The sequence below is a fragment of the Tamandua tetradactyla genome, chromosome X (assembly GCF_023851605.1).
Source record: "Tamandua tetradactyla isolate mTamTet1 chromosome X, mTamTet1.pri, whole genome shotgun sequence".
NCBI classification, from domain to species: Eukaryota; Metazoa; Chordata; class Mammalia; order Pilosa; family Myrmecophagidae; genus Tamandua; species Tamandua tetradactyla.
The window spans coordinates 158,313,995-158,341,570 of NC_135353.1; the positions used below are offsets into that span (position 1 = coordinate 158,313,995).

Sequence of the window (27,576 nt, forward strand, 5' to 3'; positions counted from 1 at the left end):
TCTGCCGAGATGACATGCCTGCAGCACAGAGCAATCAGAGACCACTGACTACCTCTCTTAGTTCTTGATCAACTTAAAACAATGGGGGAGATTTGGTTGTTGAGAACTTGATCTGACCATAACACTGCACTGTGCACTGGTGGGGATATAGAAGAAGAGAAAGCTCTAGTCCTTGCGCTTGATGAGCTCACACTTAGGTTTCTGGAGAACCCATGTGAAATAATGGAGGAGGTCAGACCTGCATGTGATAAAAGACTGTATCAGTTTCCTGTGGCTGCTGTAACAAATTACCACCAACTTTGTGGCTTGAAACCATGTAAATTTATTCTCTTACAAAGAGTTTTGGAGGTCAGAATTATAAAGTGGGAGCTTCTTATGGAAGCTCCAGGGATGAATCTCTTTCCTTGCCTTTTCCAGCTTCGGTTTTAGATGTCTCAGTCATCTAAAATTGGCACAAAGAGGCCACCTGCATTCTATGGCTCATGACCCCTTCCTCCATCTTCACAAACAACACCATAGCATCTTCCAGTCTCTTTCTGTTTCCATTGACACCTTACTTTTTCTAACTTTGACACTGCTTATCAGGTCCCTGGTGATTACGTTGGACTCACCTGGATAATCCAGAGTGATCTCCCATCTCAACGTCCTTAATTTAATCACCCCTGCGAAAGCTCTTTTGCCACATAGAATAACATAGTCACAGGCTCCAGGGACTAGGAGTAAGATGTGGACCTCTTTAGAGGACCAGGATTCACTGACCACAAGGTCTAACTCAACATTGATGAACAGTGTCTTGATTATTTAGTTGGTAAGGAGAGTGGGACCAGTGGTGTTAACGATGGGGGAGTCAGGAGACCTGGAGGGGGGCTGGAAGCCTGAGCCTGCATGGAATGGTGGGGAGAGGGCACCTTGGGAAAAGCAGGGAAGAGGAAAGTATGGGTGTAGCAGCATAGTGGGGCGGGCAGCCGAGAAGCAGCTGACCATCTGGCTGAGGTAGAACCCACAGGTTAGAGCACTTGGGGAGAGCCGAGCTGGACCAGGCTCCTGAGGGAGGTGGCACTTGAGTGGCCCACCGAAGAGTTCAGATTTGATCCACCCCTGCGGCAGCATCAGGTAATGTCACATCCATCTAAGATTGGTGTAGGCTTTGTGCCCAACTTGACTGTGACTCATAATCGAAATCAGAAACAGTCTTGGGGAAAAAAAATGAATGAAAGACCTAATTGCAATAAGAAAGGAATGGATTGGGGAATTCTTGTAAAGAATACTCAGATCCTCGTAAAGAATACTAGAAAGGCTGAGAGAATCACTGTGTGTTGCCTAAGAGACCAGAAAGGGTCTGTAAGCAGTCGCCGCCCCATTGTCCCCTGATGAGATGTCCAAAGGCAAGGGGTGACAGGCAGCCGGGCTTACCAGGGGGCAGGGCAGGAGGCTCACCTGCATGTGCACATGCCACTTAGTAAGCCACCCTACCTTCCGAGATGTTGTTTAAAGCAGCTGGGATGTAGTCCAGTCTTGAACCCATTACCCTTTCCATGTGGGTGGTAGAAAGGCTAATTAGTGCCATATTTATCTTTATAGGGCACTTTTACATCTCCTAAAGCTTTATTACCATCAATATTCATTACTAATTGATCTTTTTCTTTTTTTTTATTTTTCTTATGCTTGATGCCAAGAAAGGATGGATCTCTAGTGGTAATTGGATGATAACCAGTATTTACATAAAATTAAAGGAGCTGGGGTAAATCTTTTGCAACGCAAGAGGCATTTTCTTCTTAGCTTTGAGGTTTTGGGGTTATTGGGAACATTTCAGGTGAAAACGAACGTGTATTTGAGGTTCTTTTCTTTACGCTCCCCAGTAATGATAAAACAGGTAGGTTTTGGAACTGGGTTGTTCTCCCGTCTCTCAGGCTTTTTGTGGAAGGAACAAAAGGAACAAAAACACCATCTCGTTCTTCTTGGTTGCTTAGAACCCAAGAGGCAGTGTTACTGTCATTGTCAGGGCTTGTAGGCTTGTCACATAACTCTGCAGAGCAGCCAGCTGGGTTGTGCCTTCCCCGACCTTTTGCCTTGCACTGACCCCAGCAACTGATGCCTGGCAAGTGATGTCCTACTGAGCATGTGATGGGCATCGGAGGATGAGGCCTCCTCAGCCAGGACCTGGAAGAGTATTCTCGTTCCCCCTTCCATTGGCAATTTCCCTGTCGATTCCCACCCTGCTCTTCTCCTTTTACTAATTAATGTTCAGGGCATCATTTGGAATTGGAGACCTACATCCACCTGCTCCTCCACCAATCCTCTAACATTTCCTTTGCCCTCTCCAGTGATTTCTGTCCTAGCAAGTCTCAATCAGGGGATCACTGTGGCTGCTACCCCTTGGCATTTCTTTCTGGGCTCTCATTTCAAGAGAAGTTGGTATTTTTTGCTTCTGAAAACAGCAGGGATCATATGAGCTCATACCCTAGTGAAAAGCCTAAGTAATACACTTCCATATTTATGCCTTCAATTTTTAATTTTTATTAAAATAACACTGTGCACAAGTTGAAAATGTCAGCCGTTCCAAAAGGCCTCTAATGAAAAATTCAGTAATCCTCACCTTGTCTCTACCACTCTCAACTCTTCTAGCTATTTCTCTAGGTATTTACCTCAGTGTTTTGAAATTATATTCTCATATTGCTCTTCCAGGAACTTTTTCAGACCTCCCCCTATGTTGGAAAAATGTTTGGCAGCCCCGAAACCCACTGTGTTTCCCTTTTCCTGACATCCTACTTCTCCCCACTTTAATCTTCGAAATGCTTTCTGGTCTTGAGCTGTTTGTCAGGTTCATCACAAGTAGATAGCAAGGTAGATTTCCTATTCTTTGTTGAATCAATTTGCTCTATTCTGAATGGTTCATACTGGAACATTTCTTGAATACCAAACCTGCCAATGTCTGACCAAACTACATTCAAAGATTTTCTGAACAGACGGATCCAAATCTATTGGGAAGGGTGGACTGAGGAATAACATGACATTCTAACAAGAAGGCAAAGGGTTGCCTTAAACTTAAGTGGAAACTGAGGCTCTGAATAAACTGAGGGCTTATTAGGAGTCTATGGCAGGTGGTACTATCTGATCTGTCCTTTCCTAGATGATACATAGATGGGCTGGGTGTCTAGAAATAGCTCAGCTTTGTAAACTGGAACCTAATGCCCTCTCTCACCTCATTTCAGCAATATGTAATCGAGCCATGATTAGTCAACAAGATAGGAAAGATATGTCAAGGTCAGGAGCACTTCAGAATTGAGCATTCGGTCTGATGAGGAACGTAGTAAGTTTTCTCTCCACCCCTTCTCCCCAGTGACCCCTGGAGCATACTTAGGACACAGGGTTCAGATGGCTTCAAAAGTTCTTCCAGGGCACTGATAAGATCAGACATATTCTTGGAAAAAAATTCACCTCAGGAGATCCCAGTTGCCAAGGACTCGTATGAAGCAATACTATGGCAGTTAGGGTGTGTGGGGTGGGGGTGGGGGATAAAAGAAAAGAAAGGTGCTGTGAGAGGGGAGCCTGAGCAATTCCATTAGAACAGATTGACTCACCCAATTGTAGTCTGTTCAAGCAACTTCACGAGATCATAGTGAACAGAAAAGAAAACAAGCAAACAAACAAAAAACAAACCATCCAATGACTAATGAGAAGGGACTTTTTGAATGTCTGAAGTAATCATAAAGATAAGTCAGAAATGACTTATGTTTGTTCATTCATTTATTCATCCATGCATTCCTTCATTCCATGCTTGCCACGGCCCCCTATGCCAGGGGCTGGGCATGCAATGGTGAGGAAAAGGAACGCTGTCTCGGTCCTCAAAGGTTTAGAGTCTAGCACCCCAAGTGCAGGGTCAGGACCCAGTGGGGAGAACTGCGGGCCTGGGGAGGAGCTGCATGCTGTGAGGGTGCGAATGGAGGCCCCTGAGTAGACTGAGGCGGCTCCAGGATATTTTTGAGCTGAGATCTCAAGGTTGAGGATGGCTTAAATTAGCCAAAGAGGGTAGGCAAGTGGGAGAAGATGTGTTCCCGGCAGAGGGAACAGCATGTCCAAAGTCCCCAAGCGGGAAGAAAGAACATCCACCTGAGGAACTGAACGGAGGCCGTGGCGACCAGAGCTGAAGACAGGAGGGGAAAGCAGTGGGAGGTGAAGCTGGAGGGTTAGGTTGGGCTGGCTTCATGCAGGGCGTCAGTGGGAAGCCAGGCAAGGATTTCGAGCAGGAGGGATCCCCTTTCAAGATTGACCATCTGACTCAGCACTCTGCCTGCAGTGAGCGGGGTGGACTGGGGCCATGGGGATTTGGGAGGTTAGTGACTCAGCTCTCGCCAGAGGCTGGGTGAGGGGCTGAGGTTGGGTGTTGGTCAGGGGCTGGGGAGAAGTGGATGGATGCATGCAGCCTGGAGGGGTAAACTGATGGCACTTGACTGATTGGATATGAGGGAGAGGGAGACAGCAAGGGTGGCACCTGGATTTCTGGCCTGTGGAATGGCTTAGAATGGAGTACATTACTTTTTTTTTCTAAAGCAAATCATTCTAATGGTTTCCTACAAATAAATCCTTTTGGTATACTTTTCCACAAGGATCGGCGGATTGGCTTATGGGAACTCTTTAGGGAAAGCAGTGGGAAGAAGGCTGTTACCATGGGAGAGACATGGAGATAGGAGTGGAAGTCCCCAGACTTCAGAATTTGAAGTGTGAACATTGCCTGGAGCTGACAAGATGAGTAATGTCAGGCGGACCGTCATAAAGATGTGCCTGATAATTTTTTTATGAGTGATTTGAATGAAAGATGAGCAGCAAAGCTGAATCAGAAGAAGCATGTGAGAAGGGTATAAAGTGGGGCGGGGCGGCCTATTCGAAGAGGAACCTTGGAGGGATTTACCAGATTTTATGGTTTAGGAAGCATCCTTACACAATGAACATGCCTACACAAGTAAGGCTTAAAACCAGGGAAATCAAATTTGTACATGATGGCAAAACCAGCCTTGTTTTGTTTTCTAAGGTGATTGATATGCCGGAACACCACCCTGGCAATCTGGGAGGAACCATGAGGCTGGGAATAAGAAGAACAGTTTTCAAAACTGAAAACTCAATATTAAGTAAGTTGCCTGGATGGTGTCTTTTGAAACAAGGTGGGAGCGGTTCACCTGATCGTGCTCGGCCTTGTGAGGGCCCGCCCGGAGCGGTCTCGGGGCCTCCACCTCCCCTCCCACTTTCCCTTGAAGCTTCTCCAGGAGCTCCAGCCTTCCTGCTCACCTGTCTCCTCCCGCTCACCTGTCTCCACCTGCCCTCGGTGTCCTCTGACTTCCAGAGTCCACTCGCTCACCACCGTCCTGTGATATTCCTGCTTCTGTAGAATTTTTGCTAGTATTAAGTTTTATATTTCTTCTTGCTGTATTAGCAAGAACAAAAAGGGCCCTTGATTATGTACTTTAATTGCTGGAAAGTGACCCCTCCCCCCATGATGTTATCCTCGAGGCTATACTGCCCAGGGCTCAGAGCTCCGTTAGCAGGAGGGCGCTACCTGCCCAAAGCCCATTAGGTAAACCTAAGCCTGGGCTCGGTAAGCTGTTCCTGCAAAGGGCCTGAGAGTAAATATTTTCAGCCTTGTGGGCCAGACAGTCTCTGTCACAACTCCTCCACTCTGCCCTTGTAGCACAAAAACAGCCAGGCCTGACATGTAAATGAATGGGCATGGCTGTGTGCCAATACAACTTTATTTATGCACAATGAAAGGTGATTATCATATAATCTTCATGTGTCACTAAATAGTATTCTTTTGATTTTTTTCCAAAACCTTTTAAAAATGTGAAAACCACTCTCAGTACCAAGGCTGAATAAAAGCAGGCAGCGGCTTGGATTTGACCTGCAGGCTGGGTCCTAGTTAACTACTGTCACCACTACCACCACCACCACCACCACCATCACCACCTCCACCTCTACCCTCCACCACCTCTACCACCTCTACACCTCCACTTCCACCTCTTCCACCACCTCTACCTCTACCAACATGTCTACAACTACCACCTCCACCACTTCCATCAGCACCACCACCACCATCACCACCTACACTTCCACCACCTCCCCCTCCACCACCACCACCACCTCCACTACCACCTCCATCACCTCCACCCTTACCACCACCACTACCACCACCACCATCACCACCTCTACCACCTCTACCTCCTCCTCCACTATACCATTACCTCCATCTCCACCTCTACCACTACCACCACCACCTCTACCTCCACTTCCACTTATACCACCATCACCACCTCCACCCACTACCACCTCCATCACCTCTGCCACCACCTTCACCACCACCTCCATCCACCACCACCTCCACCCACTACCACCACCACCATCACCAACTCTACCACCTCCTCCTCCTCTACCACCACCTCTACCTCCACCTCTGTCACTATCAATACCACCTCTACCACCACCATCACCACCTCTACCACTTCTACCTCCTCTACCACCACCTCTACCTCCACCTCTACCACTACCACAACTACCTCTACCACTACAACCACCATCTCTACCACCTCCACCACCACCACCATCTCCACTTCCACCACCACCACCATCCCTCCCACGCCCCTCCCTCCCCCACCACTTCCATCTCTACCTCCACCATCACTACCACCTCCACCACCACCACCTCTACCAGCATCTCCACCTCCATCACCACCACCATCCCTCTCATGTTCCCTCCTGCTCCCCCCCCACCTCTACCTCTATCTCCACCTCCACCATCACCACCACACTGCCACCACTGCCAGTGGTCTAAGGGAAAGAACCAGGCATTGAATGAAGCCTGTGGCTGAGGACAGAGGAGGAGATCTCTTGTCCTGTGAAGACTGAAGGACAATATCTTCCTCACCCATACTTACATGCCCTACTTGGTAATGAAGAATGAAACCTAGAAGGGCTTTCAGAAGCCATTTGATCCACCATCTTTATTTTTCAGTTGAGGAAATGGAGTCACTCTCCAGAGTGAAACTTCTAAAATAATACACTTTATAGTTTTGAAAACTCATCCCCCACTCTCCCCTACACATCTGTGGATTTTATTGAGTGTAAATTGTTCCTTAATTAAAAAAATACATTTTACTTGGGAAGTTAGAGGGTAGGACTTGTCTCCTTATCGTGGCACCTTGCTGGATTAACTCATTAGATGACTCTTGAAGAGCTGGGAGAAATGGCACACAGCAGTTAAGTATGAAATGGGGTGCTTTGCAGAGTGAGGGATCTAGAAGGAGGTTTGGCTAGAGATCCAGGGCTTCAAGCTCAGCTGAGAGGGAGGCTAGGAGGATGCACCAAGGAACTTTGTTGTTAGAAGGTTTTAAGACTCTGCAAACTATAGTTTTGCTTATGGCTCTCTACTGAGTACAACAGATAGAGCTATAAAAAAGTACAAAGCAATTCAGGGACCAGCAGACTACTTGTTTGTTAGTATTTCAAAGTATTACAGATGTGAGGGCGAATTTTTTGTCAAGTCCCTAACGTGTCGCCAAGACATCCAGAAAGGGAAGCAAGTCCTCATCTACGTTGACTGTGAACTTTTCAGACCAAACTGCCACCAGGTAGAAAGAACATGTTTTTCTGACCCATTCAGTGAATGTGTTTGAATACCGCACGATCTGGCGTACGTGCTCCAGTGGTGATATTAGCGAAAACCTAATTTAAAGCATTTCCAAAATCTATACAGGATTTGCTTAACTCCTCTGCCCCCCTGAATCCACACCTAAATGGCTAGGGAGCCCTTACTTTTACAAATGAAAGGAACACCACAGGGGTGGAAGGGTACAGAGAGGGTCTGAGCACGTTAGGCGGCTGAGGTGGGAAGCGGCCACCCGATGAGCCCTCTGTGGAAGTCCGATTCAGTTGAGAAACCAACACAACATATTTGAAGGAACTAGGAAGGCAGCGCAGCACACTGGTGACTGCGGCTTCCTGTCAGAGCGCTGAGAAGATGACCCTTGTCCTCAGGGAGGGTGACTCAGGGACTGTAAGGCTTGACACAGGCTGTGAAAGATGTCAGGTGGCAGAGGAGGCAGGGAGGGCACCTTAGGGAGACACTAGCAGGAAGCGTGACCCCGAGTCTAGGATGCAGGAGGCCAGCAAAGCTCTACAGCCCAGCTGGTAGAATTTAATGCTCTGAGAACAGACTTAATTCCTTTTGGGGACCTTCTCTGCAGTTCCTCATGTTGAGAAGAACTTGACTAAAAGGGTTGGCTCTGTTTGACTGTGAGGGGGAAAAGGTTTTTGTTCTGAAAGGACAGAGGCAAGAGGCTGATAATTAGGGAGGAATATGAGTCCAATGTTAAAGGATCTGGGTAAACTCAATGACGTTGGAAATGGAGAATGGTTGAATCTAAAGTTTGAAAGAATCGAAAGAAATGAGGGATAAGGTGGGGGAAAAAAAACGTTCAGGGACTAGAAAAATTGCTTTTGCTTTCTCATCAACACGTTGATAAAGAAAAATAGTGTCTAGTTCCTGGTGTGATTCAATTGTTAGGGGAAGAAAAGTCACACAACACCTTGGCTGGGTTAATGAGGTCATTTACCAATCAGTTGAAACGAGGTCACCAGGGACGTAGGGGCCCTGAAAACCCTTGACACGATCATTTGTCATTTTGCTGAGTGACAAATTCGCCTGGAGTGCGGGAGGCCCCGTGAAGGGAGCATCTCTCGCCAGCCTCCCCACTGCGGTTGCAGGCTGGCTTTCTTCTCTGCTTATTCTTGCCTTTTGCATGGTGGCAGGGTAGAAGGGGCTCACGGGTCTGGGGCCTAGGTTTTTCCATAAAGGCAACACATTGCCTTTCTGTCGCTCTTACCATCCCAGGCCCTGGCATAAACTTTTCCAGCTGGGAGCTGGCGGATACATGGAGTCAGACCCTGCAGCCGGCCTCTCCACCCCTAGCCCGCAGGCGCGGCACCTGCCTCGGTGTCTGCATCTGTGACTTGCGGATAACGGCAGCGCCTGCCTCCAAGTGGGGGCGGTTGTGACCCTAAGTGTGAAGGGTTTGTTGTGTCCACCTGAGACTTGCCAAGTTCCTGTGAAATTCAATCAGCGACCTGGTCTAAAAATGGGGTCCCGTCGGGGGAGTGTCGTGGGAGGGGAGACTAGGCTAGCTAGCAGGGGTGGGCGCAGGCGTCCCTCTTTGTTGGTCAGGCTCTCCTTCTTCCTCCTCCTCGTGTCTCCTTCCAGTATGGGCTGCTAGACGAATAAATGAGATCCAAGAAAAGGGATGCTACAAATGAGATAAGAAGGGGTGCAAGGGTAGCTCGGTGGTAGAATTCTTGCCCACCATATGGGAGACCCAGGTTTGATTCCCAGCCCATGCACTCCCCCCCACAAAAAAAAGAAATTCAGCAAATGGTGCTGCAATAACTGGATAGTCACATGGAAAAAGAATGAAATGTGACCCCCACCATACAGCATACCAAAAAAAAAAAAAAAAAAGAGAGAGATCAGAATACTAAATAGAGGGGAAAAAATGAGAGAAAAGCTATGAAAAAGAATGTAACACTAAATGTCAAGCTAAAGGCAAGGATTAACATTTCAAACTAAAGTATTTTATACTAGAAAATTGAGAAACAAAGCAGGTCATGACAAATAAAATTAGGGAAAGGGGAGGAGTTTAGCTATGTAAAGAAATAAGATGTTTTATAAAAAGAAAAAAATTAAAGAAACAACATACTAAGACTCAGACTAATAAAGAGGGAGAAACATGCTGCTGGCCCCGATCGTGCCCTTTCTCCATACCAGAGAGTAAGACATCAGGGACAGAATTTCTGTTCTGCCTCTCTGCAGCCTTAAGAACCAGCCGCCATTTCACACGAGAAGGAAGCTTAGCAACCTTAACTCCCTTGCCGGGTTCACTCGTCAGGAAACCACCGAGCTGATTGCAGAGCTCAAACTCTTAACCACATCTAATGACTGGCTGGACCTTAATAAAAAGAAGGGGTTAGACAGCTTCAAACAGCTCCCCGAGCTGAAAGCAGCCTCATGCTGAGCTTCCCGGGGGCAAGGTGCCCCAGATCGCCCAAGAAGTGCTTCATCAGTGAGGGCAGAAAGTGAAATCCCCACTCTTGGGCATCTTGACTTCTGAAAGTTTGAAACCAGTGCTTGGTTTAAGGAGGGCCCCAAGCACTGACTCTCCATAGGACTGAGCTGCTGGGTCTTGGCATGCAAACCCCAGTGTCAGGAGGGCCAGCTGGGAATGATGGAGTCAGCCAGGTGTGGGGAAAGCCACAGCTTTAAGCTCATCAATCAGCGGCAGCCCTGGGCCTCAGGGTTAGAGATGCAATAGGGAATGGTGGGGACTGGGGCAAATGGAAAATGAAAAGCACTTGTCCCATCAAAGGAGCAACTGCTGTACCTGATAGTTGCCTGAAGTTCTGTGGGGCCACTCTTGCCAGTTTTCAAAATTTTTAAGAGAATCTGGAAATCTGGAGTTGTATGTGAAACCTCTTGGCTTTTAAATGTTGGCAATTTAAGATTTTAAAGCATTTGTATGTCTGCCAATGCTGTGCAAACTGAACACTCCAAATATTTACCTTGTGGGCAGGCTCTCGGGATTTCTGAATTAGACAAACCCCAGTTTGTCTCTGCACAAACATAGAGAGTTCTAGCTCCCATAATGCCTAATTAGCACGCGGCATGTTCTGGGCAGTTTTAAAAGCTAATTGGATGAACATACTGGCACAGCAGTTAAAAGACATTTGTGTACACACAAAGCAGCCTTTGCCAAGATGAGAGGGTGAGGTGATAATGGAGCCTGTCATGTAGTGATTGTAGTTTTTGACAGAGGTTTTGATTTATTTTTTTCCATGCATTTTGATTTATTTAATCCTCACAACAACCCTATGAAGTAGGTATTATCATAATCCCCATTTTACAGCTCAGGAAACTGAGGCACAAGAGAGGTTGAGTAATTTGCCCAAATCCACACATGTACTAAATGGTGTCGTAGAATTTAAAGCCAGGCAGTCTGGCTTCAGAGTCCGTGCTGCTAACTACTGTACCCCTCACCATTCCTGTCCCCTCTGGGATATCTCAGCAAACGCAGAGTTTGCTTTTTGCCTAATGCCAGCAGCAGCCAGAGGTCATACAATGGCAAAAGTTCACATGATATCCCACCAGTCTGGACACTCTAAGATATAATTATTATTTTTTTATTTTAACATTTTTTTATTGTGAAATATAACATATATACAAAAAACCCAATAAATTTTGAAGTACATTGTAACAAGTAGTCATAGAACAGATTTCAGAGTTTGGTATGGGTTACAGTTCTACAATTTCAGTTTTTTTCTTCTAGCTGCTCCAAGACACTGGAGACTAAAAGAAAAATAAATATAATAATTCAGCAGTCATGCCCATTTGTTAAATCCTTTCTTTTCTGTTATAACTCCTTCTTTGATCTTTCTCCCACTCTTTAGGGGTATTTGGGCTATGCCCATTCGAACATTTTCATGTTGGAAAGGGGTATTGACAATATGGGATGGGAGATGGAACTAGTTGATGTTCTGGAGAGGCTGGCCCGTCTGGGTTTCAGGTCTTATCTGGCCTAGAAACCCATCTGGAAAGGGTTTCTGGAAAGTAATCTTAGTGTATGAAACTTTTGTAGAATCTCAGATAGAGCCCTAGATGTTCTTTTGGGTTAACAGGAATGATGTTGATTGGGGCTTAGCAAACTGTGGTAATTAGCAATATCTAGCTGAAGCTTGCAAAAGGGTAGCTTCTAGAATTCCCTCTCAACTCTATTTGGACTCTCTTAGCCATTGATACGTTATTTTGTTACATTTCTTTTCCCTTTTTTGATCCAGAAGACATTGTTCATCCCATGCCAAGCTCATCTCTGGGAGTCATATCCCACATTGCCAGGGAGGTGTTCACCCCTGGTTGTCGCATCCCACATAGTGGGGAGGGTAATGATTTTCCTTGCAGAGTTGGGCTTAAAGAGAAAGACACCACATCTGAGCAACAGAAAATATAATTCTGTATATCCTAATTTGAATATTTTTGTCTTTTCCTTCACCGTCTTTGTTAATATTGGCAGGATCTAGTTTTGGATTTGCTAAGTTATCTGTTGTAATGAAGGAAGCAGAAGAGAAATGTTTGACTATAGGAGGAAAAGACTCTGGATTAGTTGCAAAGATAGATGTCATAGGAGAGTCAGATTGGAGCTGAAGACCCATCCTGACTGAGGTGGGCCGCATCTTAACTGAAGTCACTATCAAAACATCCTGCTTACAATGGGTTCACACCCACAGGAATAGATTAAGTTATAAGAACATGTTTTTCTGAGGTATATGCAGCTCCAAACCACCATACATTTATATTGTCAGGAGGCAACAGAAAAAAGAAGTTGAAACATCCGGACCTCACTTTGAGAATCTTCATGCTATTACTGGAGTCCTTTATAAACAGAATGAAATTCAGACACACACACAGAGAGAAAGCCACTGAGGGAGCAGCCAGAAACTGAACATCAGTGATACCCAGAAGGGAAGGGAGAAACCAGGAGACTCTACCATGTGCTTTGCCATGTAACAAGCTGAGGACCAAGGATCACCAGCAGCCAGCCCCAGGATGTCACAGTCTTTGGGGAGAAGGCATCGCCTTGGTGATGCCTTGATTTGGACTTTTTCTTAGCTTCGAAACCATGAGCAAATAAATTCTCATTGTTTAACCCTACTCATGTCGTGGTATTTGCTTGAGCAGCCAAGGAAACTAAAGCAATATGTTTCATTTTTTTTCCAATGAGTATTGTAGTGCAATTATTTTCCATTTTTTCTTTATGTTCATGAGCCAATAGTTGTTTTAGTACAAAGGCTGCATCTCAATGGCCCCATTGTCAATCATATGTTGAAGCTCACTTAGAGGTGCTCCCTGCTCCCACTATTTCTCTTTTCTTCCAAGGGACATACTTAAAATATTCAGTCAATAATGTCATCACCACAGAGCTTAGTCTATATGGACAGAATTGGAAATAGAAGATCAATCAATGCTAATTGATCAAAGTCAAATGAGAATACAATCGTTTTACATTTTCTTTATCCAAGCCAAAAGCCCAAATGAGAGATGAGGCATTTGGTCTTTGCTGTAGGTTGAATTCTGCCCCTCAAAAAGACATGCTCAAGTCATAACTCCAATCCTGTGAATTTGACCTTATTTGGAAATAGGGTCTTGGAAGATGTGATTAGTTGATACGAGGTCACATGATTAGAGTGGGCCTTAATCCAGTATGACTGGTGTCCTTATAAGAAGAGGGAAATTTGGGCAATAGTCAGAAAGACACAAGGAAGAAGGCCCTGTGAAGAAAAAGGCAAAGATGGGAGTGTTTAGACTATAAGCCAAGGGACACCAAGGTTTGCTGGCAAACACCAGCAGCTAGAAGAGGCAAGGAAGAATCCTCCCTGGGGTGGCTTGGAGTTATCTACCCCTGGAAAACAAATTCTTAATCTTAATCCATTTCCAATGATGTGAGCCCAGTATAAATAGGGCCTTTTGATGAGGTGACTTCACTTAAGGTGTGGCCCACCTGAATCAAGATGGGTCTTTATCCTATTACTGGAGACCTTATAGGAAAGGCCACAGAGAGAAGCCAGGGGAGCAGCCAGAAGCTGCAAGTCATCAGAACCCAGAAGAGAAGGAGAAGACACTGCCATGTACACTGCCATGTGATGGAAAAGCCAAGGAACCCTAAAGTTGCCAGCCAGCCAGAAGATAATGACCCTGGGAGGAAGCAAACCTTCTAGCCTCTGAAACTGTGAGCCAATAAATTCCTGTTGTTAAGCCAACATATTGTATGGTATTCACTTTAGCAGTTGGAAAAGTAAAACACTTTCCTACAGGTTTCAGAGGAAGCTTGGCCCTGCGAACACCTTGATTTTGAAATTCTAGCCTCTGGAACTGAGACAAGAAATTTCTGTTCTTTTAAGCCACAGTTGGTAGAACTTTGAGAAGGCAGCCTAGGAAATAATACACTGTCCTAGAAGAGAAGAAAAATCTAGACTATTCTCTGCAGTTGCACTCATGTCGAGGCCTCTGATAGAAAGATGGAGATCCAAGAGCTCACCCCCACATGTGTGGTATGGATATGGTTCTTAAGTCCATTACTCCAATGTTAATTATACTCTCCTGCCTTTATAGGGAAACTTTATGGTGACGTTTCTTACATAGAAGAAAGACACAGACATCGATATGAGGTAAGGCTTTCGTGCTGGGTTATCATGGGCTATGGATACTTACCGTGAGGAGCCTCATAGATTCCAGGTGGGCCCCCTGGAAAAGGAGTACAGCCCTAGTAGCGTCCTTGGTGCTCGGTGAGGTGTGCCAAATTCACCACCTTTTCCCACTTCCAGAGGAGGCAGGTGGGGCAGAAAGACTCTGTTCTCCTTAACTTTCCAAAGGCAACATCTTAAATATCCAACACTTAATGAACCTACATATGAGGGTTCCACAGTACTCTATCTGCTGTCTCCTAGATCAAGATAAGGCCATAATTCCTTGTCCTTAGCCCTTTACTCTTTCTTTTACCAGGTTTGGGAAAAGGGGACTTGGACCTTCCAAAAAGGAAGGCAGTTCTTACATCTCCTCATCACTTACACAAAGCAGCTCAATAGTTTCTGTCCCACCACTTGGGCCAGTTCACAGAGGAACTAAGAGCAAAAATGGCCTATGCTTGGCAAATTATGTTCCCTAATTGTGGTGACACTGTTGATAGGCAATGCAGCATCCACTCCCTTTAGTCCTCCTTCAAAACAGAAACCCAGACTTGTTCAGGTGTCTGCCCCTCCCACACATGGCCTGCGGGACTCCATGTCCCCATTCCATAAGTTGGCCCTAATTGGTCTAAGACAAACATGATAATCCCATCCCTACTGGCAGATGGATGATGCCAAGAACCCAGGAATAAATCCACTGATGTTCAGCATTTCCTAGTAATGGTTACTAGTTCACAGGTGGGCAGGTAATCTGAATTGACCCATTAGACTGAAGATAAAATTCCATGTTTGGGGGAGACACATGCTGCCTTAGTTGCTACTGGCAGCCATCTTGGAACTATGAGGGAGACCAGCCCGAGTGCAAAGCAGATGCATAGAAAAGGGCAGAGCCAAAAGTAACACAGAGAGAGCAGGAGCCCTGAGTGTACCATGCCTGGAGTTTGCCTGGCCTCTGCATTACCTGCTACCTGAGATAACAAATGTCATCATTGTTTAGGCTGGTTTGAGAGAAGAGCAAGCAGGGATTTCAGTTCTTTGCAGCCAAATGTGTCAAAATGGATACATTAGTTAATCCTGGTATAGACAATCTACATTATGAAAATTTTCACCCCTGAGAACCTATGCTTCTCCTCTGGAAATCCCAACAATGAACTCTCCTTAGTCATGTGACAGTAAACCTCTTGCTCCATGCAGATTTTCAAACAGCTTCCCAAATCTAGAATCCAGCAATGACTGTGATACCCAGGAACTCATATCCAGCCTGAGAGTGTATTCATTTATTCATTCACGTGCATTTTGTCTTTTGTATGCACTGGAGATGCAACGGGGAGAGATCTTCATCCTCTCACTATGTTCTTGGTGTTCTAATTGGACAGGACAACAAACAAGTTAACAGAGAAAAGAATTACAGATTAAATTACATATCTGATAAGAGATTTGTAATCTGGAGAGTATAAAGAACTCTTACAATGCAATGATTAGAAGACAAATAACCCAATTAAAAATTGGGCAAAGGACTCAGACAATTCTCCAAGAAGATATATAATTGCCAATAAGTACCTAAAAAGATGCTTAATATAATCATTCATCAGGGAAATGCAAATGAGAGCCACAATGAGATAGCACTTCACACCCAGCAGGATGTCTGCCTATACTCAAAAGACAGATAGGAATAAGCGTTGGGGAGGATGTAGCATGATTGGAACTCTCATGCACTGTTGGTGGGAATGAAGTATGTTGCAGCCACTATGGGAAACAGCCTAGCAGTTCCTCAAAAGCTTAAACATGGTTATATATGACTAAGCAATTCCACCCCTAGGTGTAACCCAAGATAAATGAAAAAATATTTTCACTCAAAAACGTGTACACTGATGTTCACAGCAGCATTATTCATCATAGCTAAAAAATAGAAACCCTCCAAATATCTATCATATGATGAATGGATAAATAAAAGGTCTGTCACATTCAGCAATAGTATTTATTGCTGAAAGAAATACTATTCAGCAATAAAATGAAACAAAAGTACTGATACATGGTATGACATGGATGAATCTTGCAAAACATTATGCTGAGCAAAAGAAGCCAGACACAAAAGATCATATATTGTAATTCCACTTGAATGAAATGTCCAGAATAGGCCAATCTATAGAGACAGAAAGTAGATTGGCAGTTACCCGGGGCTGGGGGAGGGGACGGGAGGATTGGGGGATGACAGTTAAAGGATAAAAGCATTTCTTTTTGGGGTGATGAAAATGTTTTAAAATTGATTGTGATGATGGTTGTTTAACTTTGTGAATATACTAAAAAACCATTGACTTGTACACTTTAAGACACTGAATTTCATGGTTATGTGAATTATAATTTAAATAAAACTGATACAGAAAAAAGGACAATAATTACAGATTATGAAAATTGGTATAACGTTCAAAAATAAAATAAAAACATGTGGGGCTAAGATTAAGAAGGACAGATGGGACCCCATTTCAGTTGGGATGATGGGGAAGAGCTGCTGTTATCATGGGAGAGACTGAAAAGGAGGCTCAAAATGTTGTGAAAGAGCCAGCAATGAGATGCGTGAAGAGAAGATCTATGAGACAAGTGCAGGAAAAGGTGCAAGGGCAAGCAAGGGGCTGGAGCAGCTCTTAGCAGAATCATCAAGTTGTCATCTACAACCAATATTTTAATAGAAAAATTGCTCCAAACTTCTCGTTAGAGTTTTTCTGTAACTATATACAGAGCCTTGGGGTTAGTTACAAGGGAAATATGATCGTTTCAATCTTCAAGCAATTTGCGATTTGGAGAGAGTTAAGTACGCATGACTTGAGGTAAGAAGCAAATATGGGGACAGGTATCAACAGCTTGGCTCTATGCCCCAAGTCAGAATATCTATGTCACAGTCCTGCTGAACCTCATCTTTGGTCAATAGAAGGTGGGCCTCCCAGATCTCAGGGCTGTGATTAGAGTTTATGTTTCAGGTTCATTGTGAGTTTAAAAATAGGCTTTGGGGATTGAATGTAGAATTTAGTAGTTAGAGCATCATTGGAATGGAAAACCCACCCAGGTTTTTGATACAGACGAAGGGCCTGTATTGTACTGCTGCTGGAAGACACTTAATTTCTTGTTTTTCCAGGTGAACCCTAACCTGATCAACCAATTTGAGCAGAATGACTTAAGTTTTGTAGGTCAGGATGTCAATGGGGAGAGAATGGAAATCATTGAACTTGCAAGTAAGTGGGCTCTTGGTATCTGAAAAGTTTTCTGATGAGGTAACATGTTTTTCGTTGACCATAGACATACGCAGAGATAATTCGAGACCCAGTTTGTTCCTTCTCTTTCTTTTCCTCTCTCCTTTGAAATACACAGTGTATGAAAAACAGACTACTTAGCCAATTTGGGACCTATGAGTTCTGAACCAACCAAAAAATGGTGTCTTTCTCTGAGTCAACCAGTTCTACAAATAGTATGCTTCCTTAACATCTCTCCCACCCATTTTGGGGTTTTGTCTGGTGTGCTCATTCACCACTAAGTTAGATGCTCTAGGAAAGGCAGGCAGTTCACTGCTGAGTAGCACCCTTTGCTTGTCCTATTGTTTTTGAGGAAGAATGTCCAGTGCGCACACGTTACTGGGGTACCCAGTGTCGATGCCTATTGCATCTGGGACCTGCCTCTTCATTCTACTGAGCATTGCCTTTCCCTGCTGCCCATATTGGATGGGCTAGCATGGTCCATTCATTTAACTTTTGAACACTCTTTTGGTTTGCTAAAGCTGCTGGAATGCAATATACCAGAAATGGATTGGCTTTTACAAAGGGGATTTATTAAGTTACAAGTTTACATCCTAAGGCCATGAAAATGTCCAAATTAAGGCATCACAAGAGTATGCCTTCACTCTAGAAAGGCAAATTCACTTCCTGGGTTTCTCCATCACATGGGAAGGACCCTCTTTGAATGGGCAAGGTGACAACTCCATAGAAATCACCTAATCAAAAGGTCACATCCACATTTGGGTGTGTCATATCTCCATGGCAACAATCCAATTAAAAGGTCCCACCCTAAACAATAGGTCTGCCCCCAAAAGATCAGATTAGGATTAAAAGAACATGGCTTTTCTGGGGTTCATAACAGTTTCAAACCTGCACAGACACTAATCACTGCACTCTGAGAAGTTCTTTATAAAACCTAACCCAGCATGAAGGGCTCGGACATCTGTTGAGGAATATCACCAAAGAAGTTATCTGTGGCAGGGCTTTGACACCCCCCCAAGACCGTAAACATAAACCCTAATGTTTATTATTGATAAGACAAAGGACAGTATTTCTCATGCAGATCTGTAAGGACATGTTAAGCCCATGGTCACAGCTGATCTCAACTCTTTGTCTTGATATTCTGCCCTGTTCAGCATGGTAACCACTAGCTGACATGTTGCTATTGTACACTGGAAACGTGCTCGGATAATTTTACCTAATTCAAATAGCCTCATGTGGCTAGTGGTATAGCACAGTTTTAAATGATAATCTTAGAAGAGTAGGCCTTTCTGTTCAACCACCATTTCCTTATTATTGTAGCAGTAGTGTTGAGTCTCCAGTGCTAAGTAATGGGAATTTGTGGAGTTTGAATTCATTCATACTAGATTTTTAGATCATTTGATAAAGCAGCCCATTAAAAGGTTTTAAGTTATATTTACTCCCCCCCAAAAACTTATCATATTTTATCATCTTCAGTTTGATGTATGCAAATGAAAATGATTTTTCCAAGTAGGAAGTACAACACGCTGTCTATGTTCTATAGTAATTACAAGATTAGAGAGTTGCTCAAGCTATGCACTTCCTAATCTGGGAAAAATCTAGTTTTTGGAATCCTATAATAATTCCCCAGAACTGGAAATAGTAATCCTTTTTTTTAAGTTTAAGTTTTTCACATTAGAGAAGTTGTAGGTTTACAGGTAAATCATGCAGAAGGTAAGGAGTTCCCATATGGTTCCCCATTGTTAACACCTTGAGTCAGTGTGGTACCCTTTTTACAGTTGATGAAAGAATATAATTATAATTGTACTATTAACTGTGGTTCCTGGCTTACATTCGAGTTTACTGTTTGTGTTGTGCAGTACTATGGTTTTTGTTTTTGTTTTTTAATTTTATTCTACTGATATATATACAACCGAAAAGTTCCCCTTATAATCTCATTCAAATATGTGATTTAGTACTGTTAATTATATTCACAACGCTGGCGATTCTTGCTATTCCAAAACAGGGGAGTCCAGAAACCTGGGAAAAGCTGCTTTTCTGTTCCTATTATATCCAGCGAACTTGAATTGCTGTATTAGGGCTACAATCCTAAAAAATGAAAATGGCTTTATCCCCCCCCACCCCAAGTAACGTAAGTAATATAGGCTCATTGTAAAAGGTTCACAAGATACAGAAAAGCAGAAGGAAGAAAGTGAAAATAGCTTGCACTCTTGCCCCCTTGAGACATAATCACCACGAATGTGTCAGAAGGCCATCCTTTCATCCATGCAGAGACTCTCCGTCACAGGTGGTAAATTGGCATGGGCCAAAATGTGAGTGCCAGTTCAGTTTAGTGATGCTGTGGTTAATATCCAACTTAGAGCTGGGACTTGCAATGCACGTGTTCTCACCGCATTCCCAGGGACAGCCCTCTGGGTTCAGCATGACTCGGTTTATCCCCAGGACCCTTCCCTTGGGAAGGAGAGACCGTGTAGGAAATGGCAAAGCCATCCAAAAGAAAGAATGACCTAAGGTTAGCCTGAAGTCCAAGGGATACTGTGGAAATAGAGGCAACAACAGAACAACAGGGCTTTCAAAAAACAGGTGGACTTTGGAAAAGCAGAATTCATCTTGCCATTTAAAAATGTTTGCCTAATTCGTCTCACTCTTAACACCTTCCACGAATGAAAACCCAGATCTCTGCTTAAGTGAGATGTCTTTCACGATTTGAGACTCCACTCTGAAATGGATCACCAAGGTAACTGGCTATGATGATAATAAAGTTAAACAGCCTTCTATGTAATGAGTTTTCTTATCCAAAGAGAAGACCTTGAAAGCAGCTTTCACATTTGCCTGCTTCACCTGCAACATGATTATTCTAATTTCAGATCATCCCTATTTTGTTGGTGTCCAATTCCATCCTGAGTTTGCTTCTAGGCCGATGAAGCCTTCCCCTCCGTACCTGGGACTGTTACTTGCAGCAACTGGGAACCTCAATGCCTACCTGCAGCAGGGATGCAAACTGTCCTCAAGGTAACGAGCTTGTGACCGCTTGTAAGTTTCTAATAAAATTGAATGTCCTTTTTGGATTTTTTTTTTAAGTGAAGAATCATTTTTTTCTCTTAATGAAAATAATTTAATCACTTCTACAGCACTCTGACACTGGGTAGTATTTGAGAATTTTTTGTCATTTCGATAAGTGAAAAATGGGAGCTTCTTTTGTTGACTCTTTGATGAAGAAATATATATGAATATCTTATATGTTTATTGGCTATTTTCTGAGTAGCCTGTCAATATACTTTGCCCTTTTTCCCCCCTTTTGCTGTTATGCTCTTTAGTGGTTGGTAAGCTCTTTATATAGAAAGAACATTAACCCTTTGTTAAATTGCAAATATATTTTCAAAGTGATTTTGATTTTCTTCTAAGTTGTCAAAGATTGTCTTTCTTTTCTCTAAAGCATTATAAGTAAGGAGTTTTGTTTTTTTTTTTGAGTCTTTATGTCCTCAAATGTTTTACTTTTATGGACTCTGCCTTTAGTATTTGCTCAAAGCCTTTCCCTATCAAAAGATAATATAAACAAAAACCCATATGCTTTCCTCTAGCGCTTTTATGGCTTCAATTTCTTAAAAAATTTAATTTATTTTGTATTATCAAGTCAAAACAGCATACAAGCATGAACATTCTTAACATACAAACATTCCGGGTATGGTGTACAATCAATGGTTCACAATATCATCACATAGTAAGTAGTATATTCATCATATGACTTCAATTTTAAAGTTTAATCCTATAATTTGCAGGGACTTTATCTTTAGTGTAACGTGTGAGGTAGGGCTCTGACTTTAATTACCCTCCCACCCCGACTCCTAGTAAGTTGAATAATTTGGAATTTGTTTCTGGGGTTTCTATTTTGGTCCATTGGTAATTTCATTTATTATATCTGCACCTTTGCCACCCTTTTAATTATTATTATTATTATTTTTTTTTCTCTTTGTGTTTCTTGTCTTTAAACTGCTTGGAGCAGTTTAATTTTTTTTATTAATTAAAAAAAGAAATTAACACAACATTTAGAAAGCATTCCATTCTACATATGCAATCAGTAATTCTTAATATCATCACATAGATGTATGATCATCATTTCTTAGTACATTTGCATCGATTTAGGAAAAGAACTAGCAAAACAACAGAAAAAGATATAGAATGTTAATATAGAGAAAAAAATAATAATAATAAAAAATAAAAAATATATATATAAAAAAAGGAAAAAGAAAAAAAACAAAAGGCACAAACAAACAAACAAACAAAAAACTATAGCTCAGATGCAGCTTCATTCAGTGTTTTAACATGATTACTTTACAATTAGGTATTATTGTGCTGTCCATTTTTGAGTTTTTGTATATAGTCCTGTTGCACAGTCTGTAACCCTTCAGCTCCAATTGCCCGTCATCTTACCCTGTTTCTACCTCCTGCTGGACTCTGTTACCAATGACATATTCCAAATTTATTCTCGAATGTCCGTTCACATCAGTGGGACCATACAGTATTTGTCCTTTAGTTTTTGGCTAGACTCACTCAGCATAATGTTCTCTAGGTCCATCCATGTTATTACATGCTTCATAAGTTTATCCTGTCTTAAAGCTGTATAATATTCCATCGTATGTATATACCACAGTTTGTTTAGCCACTCGTCTGTTGATGGACATTTTGGCTGTTTCCATCTCTTTGCAATTGTAAATAACGCTGCTATAAACATTGGTGTGCAAATGTCCATTTGTGCCCTTAAGTGCTTTGAGTAGATACCTAGCAATGGTATTGCTGGGTTGTATGGCAATTCTATATTCAGCTTTTTGAGGAAGCGCCAAACTGCCTTCCACAGTGGTTGCACCCTTTGACATTCCCACCAACAGTGGATAAGTGTGCCTCTTTCTCCGCATCCTCTCCAGCACTTGTCATTTTCTGTTTTGTTGATAATGGCCATTCTGGTGGGTGTGAGATGATATCTCATTGTGGTTTTGATTTGCATTTCTCTAATGGCCAGGGACATTGAGCATCTCTTCATGTGCCTTTTGGCCATTTGTTTCCTCTTCTGAGAGGTGTCTGTTTAAGTCTTTTTCCCATTTTGTAATTGGGTTGGCTGTCTTTTTGTTGTTGAGTTGAACAATCTTTTTATAAATTGTGGATACTAGACCTTTATCTGATATGTCGTTTCCAAATATTGTCTCCCATTGTGAAGGCTGTCTTTCTACTTTCTTGATGAAGTTCTTTGATGCACAAAAGTGTTTAATTTTGAGGAGCTCCCATTTATTTCTTTCTTTCTTCAATGCTCTTGCTTTAGGTTTAAGGTCCATAAAAACGCCTCCAATTGTAAGTTTCATAAGATATCTCCCTACATTTTCCTCTAACTGTTTTATGATCTTAGACCTAATGTTTAGATCTTTGATCCATTTTGAGTTAACTTTTGTATAGGGTGTGAGATACGGGTCCTCTTTCATTCTTTTGCATATGGATATCCAGTTCTCTAGGCACCATTTATTGAAGAGACTGTTCTGTCCCAGGTGAGTTGGCTTGACTGCCTTATCAAAGATCAAATGTCCATAGATGAGAGGGTCTATATCTGAGCACTCTATTCGATTCCATTGGTCGATATATCTATCTTTATGCCAGTACCATGCTGTTTTGACCACTGTGGCTTCATAATATGCCTTAAAGTCCGGCAGCGTAAGACCTCCAGCTTTGTTTTTTTTCCTCAACATACTTTTAGCAATTTGGGGCACCCTGCCCTTCCAGATAAATTTGCTTATTGGTTTTTCTATTTCTGAAAAATAAGTTGTTGGGATTTTGATTGGTATTGCATTGAATCTGTAAATCAATTTCGGTAGGATTGACATCTTAACTATATTTAGTCTTCCGATCCATGAACACGGTATGCCCTTCCATCTATTTAGGTCTTCTGTGATTTCTTTTAACAGTTTTTTGTAGTTTTCTTTGTATAGGATTTTTGTCTCTTTAGTTAAATTTATTCCTACGTATTTTATACTTTTAGTTGCAATTGTAAATGGAATTTGTTTCTTGATTTCCCCCTCAGCTTATTTATTGCTCGTGTATAGAAATGCTACAGATTTTTGAAGGTTGATCTTGTAACCTGCTACTTTGCTGTACTCATTTATTAGCTCTAGTAGTTTTGTTGTGGATTTTCCCGGGTTTTCGACGTATAGTATCAAATCATCTGCAAACAGTGATAGTTTTACTTCTTCCTTTCCAATTTTGATGCCTTGTATTTCTTTTTCTTGTCTAATTGCTCTGGCTAGAACCTCCAACACGATGTTGAATAATAGTGGTGATAATGGACATCCTTGTCTTGTTCCTGATCTTAGGGGGAAAGTTTTCAATTTTTCCCCATAGAGGATGATATTAGCTGTGGGTTTTTCATATATTCCCTCTATCATTTTAAGGAAGTTCCCTTGTATTCCTATCTTTTGAAGTGTTTTCAACAGGAAAGGATGTTGAATCTTGTCAAATGCCTTCTCTGCATCAATTGAGATGATCATGTGATTTTTCTGCTTTGATTTGTTGATGTGGTGTATTACATTAATTGATTTTCTTATGTTGAACCATCCTTGCATACCTGGGACGAATCCTACTTGGTCATGATGTATAATTCTTTTAATGTGTTGTTGGATTCGATTTGCTAGAATTTTGTTGAGGATTTTTGCATCTATATTCATTAGAGAGATTGGTCTGTAGTTTACTTTTTTTGTAATATCTTTGCCTGGTTTTGGTATGAGGGTGATGCTGGCTTCATAGAATGAATTAGGTAGCTTTCCCTCCACTTCGATTTTTTTGAAGAGTTTGAGAAGAGTTGGTACTAATTCTTTCTGGAATGTTTGGTAGAATTCACATGTGAAGCCGTCTGGTCCTGGACTTTTCTTTTTAGGAAGCTTTTGAATGACTGATTCAATTTCTTTAATTGTGATTGGTTTGTTGAGGTCATCTATTTCTTCTTGAGTCAAAGTTGGTTGTTCATGCCTTTCCAGGAATCCGTCCATTTCATCTACATTGTTGTATTTATTAGCGTAAAGTTGTTCATAGTATCCTGTTATTACCTCCTTTATTTCTGTGAGGTCAGTGGTTATGTCTCCTCTTCTATTTCTGATCTTATTTATTTGCATCCTCTCTCTTCTTCTTTTTGTCAATCTTGCTAAGGGCCCATCAATCTTATTGATTTTCTCATAGAACCAACTTCTGGTCTTATTGATTTTCTCTATTGTTTTCATGTTTTCAATTTCCTTTATTTCTGCTCTAATCTTTGTTATTTCTTTCCTATTGCTTGCTTTGGGGTTAGTTTGCTGTTCTTTCTACAGTTCTTCCAAGTGGACAGTTAATTCCTGCATTTTTGCCTTTTCTTCTTTTCTGATATAGGCATTTAGGGCAATAAATTTCCCTCTTAGCACTGCCTTTGCTGCGTCCCATAGGTTTTGATATGTTGTGTTTTCGTTATCATTCGCCTCGAGATATTTACTAATTTCTCTTGCAATTTCTTCCTTGACCCACTCGTTGTTTAAGAGTGTGTTGTTGAGTCTCCACGTATTTGTGAATTTTCTGGCACTCCGCCTATTATTGATTTCCAACTTCATTCCTTTATGATCTGAGAAAGTGTTGTGTATGATTTCAATCTTTTTAAATTTGTTAAGACTTGCTTTGTGACCCAGCATATGGTCTATCTGTGAGAATGATCCATGAGCACTTGAGAAAAAGGTGTATCCTGCTGTTGTGGGATGTAATGTCCTATAAATGTCTGTTAAGTCTAGCTCATTTATTGTAATATTCAAATTCTCTATTTCTTTATTGATCCTCTGTCTAGATGTTCTATCCATTGATGAGAGTGGTGAATTGAAGTCTCCAACTATTATGGTATATGTGTCTATTTCCCTTTTCAGTGTTTGCAGTGTATTCCTCGTGTATTTTGGGGCATTCTCGTTTGGTGCATAAATATTTATGATTGTTATGTCTTCTTGTTTAATTGTTCCTTTTATTAGTAGATAGTGTCCTTCTTTGTCTCTTTTAACTGTTTTACATTTGAAGTCTAATTTGTTGGATATTAGTATAGCCACTCCTGCTCTTTTCTGGTTGTTATTTGCATGAAATATCTTTTCCCAACCTTTCACTTTCAACCTATATTTATCTTTGGGTCTAAGATGTGTTTCCTGTAGACAGCATATAGAAGGATCCTGTTTTTTAATCCATTCTGCCAGTCTATGTCTTTTGATTGGGAAATTCAGTCCATTAACATTTAGTGTTATTAATGTTTGGATAATATTTTCGTCTACCATTTTGCCTTTTATATTATATATATATCATATCTGACTTTCCTTCTTTCTACGCTCTTCTCCATACCTCTCTCTTCTGTCTTTTCGTATCTGACTCTAGTGCTCCCTTTAGTATTTCTTGCAGAGCTGGTCTCTTGGTCACAAATTCTCTCAGTGACTTTTTGTCTGAAAATGTTTTAATTTCTCCCTCATTTTTGAAGGACAATTTTGCTGAATATAGAAGTCTTGGTTGGCAGTTTTTCTCTTTTAGTAATTTAAATATATCATCCCACTGTCTTCTAGCTTACATGGTTTCTGCTGAGAAATCTACACATAGTCTTATTGGGTTTCCCTTGTATGTGATGGATTGTTTTTCTTTTGCTGCTTTCAAGATCCTCTCTTTCTCTTTGACCTCTGAGATTCTAACTAGTAAGTGTCTTGGAGAACGCCTATTTGGATCTATTCTCTTTGGGGTGTGCTGCACTTCTTGGATCTGTAATTTTAGGTCTTTCATAAGAGTTGGGAAATCTTCAGCGGTAATTTCTTCCATTAGTTTTTCTCCTCCTTTTCCCTTCTCTTCTCCTTCTGGGACACCCACAACACGTATATTTGTGCGCTTCATATTGTCATTCAGTTCCCTGATCCCCTGTTCAAATTTTTCCATTCTTTTCCCTATAGTTTCTGTTTCTTTTTGGAATTCAGATGTTACATCCTCCAGTTCACTAATTCTAGCTTCTGTCTCTTTAAATCTATCATTGTAGGTATCCCTTGTATTTTCCATCTTTTCTACTTTGTCCTTCACTCCCATAAGTTCTGTGATTTGTTTTTTCAGATTTTCTATTTCTTCTTTTTGTTCAGCCTTCTGAACGAAAGCCTTCTGAAGACATTTTCATGTCTTCTTCATGTCCTCCCTCAATTTATTGATTTGGTTTTTGAAGAAGTTTTCCATTTCTCTTCGTATATTCAGCATTAGTTGTCTCAGCTCCTGTATATCATTTGAAGTATTGGTTTGTTCCTTTGACTGGGCCATATCTTCAATTTTCCGAACGTGATCCGTTATTTTCTCCTGGCGTCTGGGCGTTTAATCAGATTTCCCTGGGTGTGGGACCCAGCAGGTTGAAAGATTTTTCTGTGAAATCTCTGGGCTCTGTTTTTCTTATTCTGCCCAGTAGGTGGCGCTCGTGGCGCTTGTCTGTCTGCGGGTCCCACCAGTAAAAGATGCTGTGGCTCCTTTAACTTTGGAAAACTCTCGCTGTGACCGAGGGTCACCAGCCGAAGCGGCTTGGGGGAGTGCTGATCCGGATCTCCCAGCCGGCCCCGGAATCCGTGCGTGGGGTTGGGTCCCTGGCCTCCACGGCTTGGGGGAGTGCCGGTCCAAATCTCCCAGCCGGCCCGGGATGCCAAGCGTGGCGGGGGGGGGGGGGCGCCGGCCGCCGCGGCTTGGGGGAGTGCCTATCCAACATTCCCAGCTGGACCGGGAAGGCATGTGTGTGGAAGGGACCCCGGTAGCCAGTCTCCGCGGCTTGGGGGACCTCCGATCCAATTCTCCCAGCCGGCCCGGGAAGGAGGGAGGGAGGGACTCCGGACGCCAGCCGCCCCGGCCTGGGGAAGCGCGCACCCCTCGGTGATCTCACTGCTGCGGATTCTCCCTGCTGATTCAGCTGTTCCAGAATGGGGTACGCTGTCTCTGTCGTGGCTCCAGGAGCTGTTCTGTACCGTTTCTATTTCTTTAGTAGCTGTTCTGGAGGAGGAACTAAGACCCGCACGTCTTACTA

General features: G+C 42.5%; 1 protein-coding gene across 4 annotated transcripts in view; it reads left to right on the plus strand.

Moving 5' to 3' along the window:
- CTPS2 (CTP synthase 2) overlaps positions 1 to 27,576 on the plus strand; it is a 120,647-nt gene that overhangs the window by 59,945 nt on the left and 33,126 nt on the right. For all 4 annotated transcript variants that reach the window (XM_077144881.1, XM_077144882.1, XM_077144880.1 and 1 more), the window contains exons 14-17: positions 5,030 to 5,126; positions 14,198 to 14,253; positions 17,402 to 17,498; positions 20,384 to 20,528. In XM_077144881.1, the coding sequence (XP_077000996.1) occupies positions 5,030 to 5,126; positions 14,198 to 14,253; positions 17,402 to 17,498; positions 20,384 to 20,528 (395 nt within the window). The remainder of the gene's footprint in view (positions 1 to 5,029; positions 5,127 to 14,197; positions 14,254 to 17,401; positions 17,499 to 20,383; positions 20,529 to 27,576) is intronic.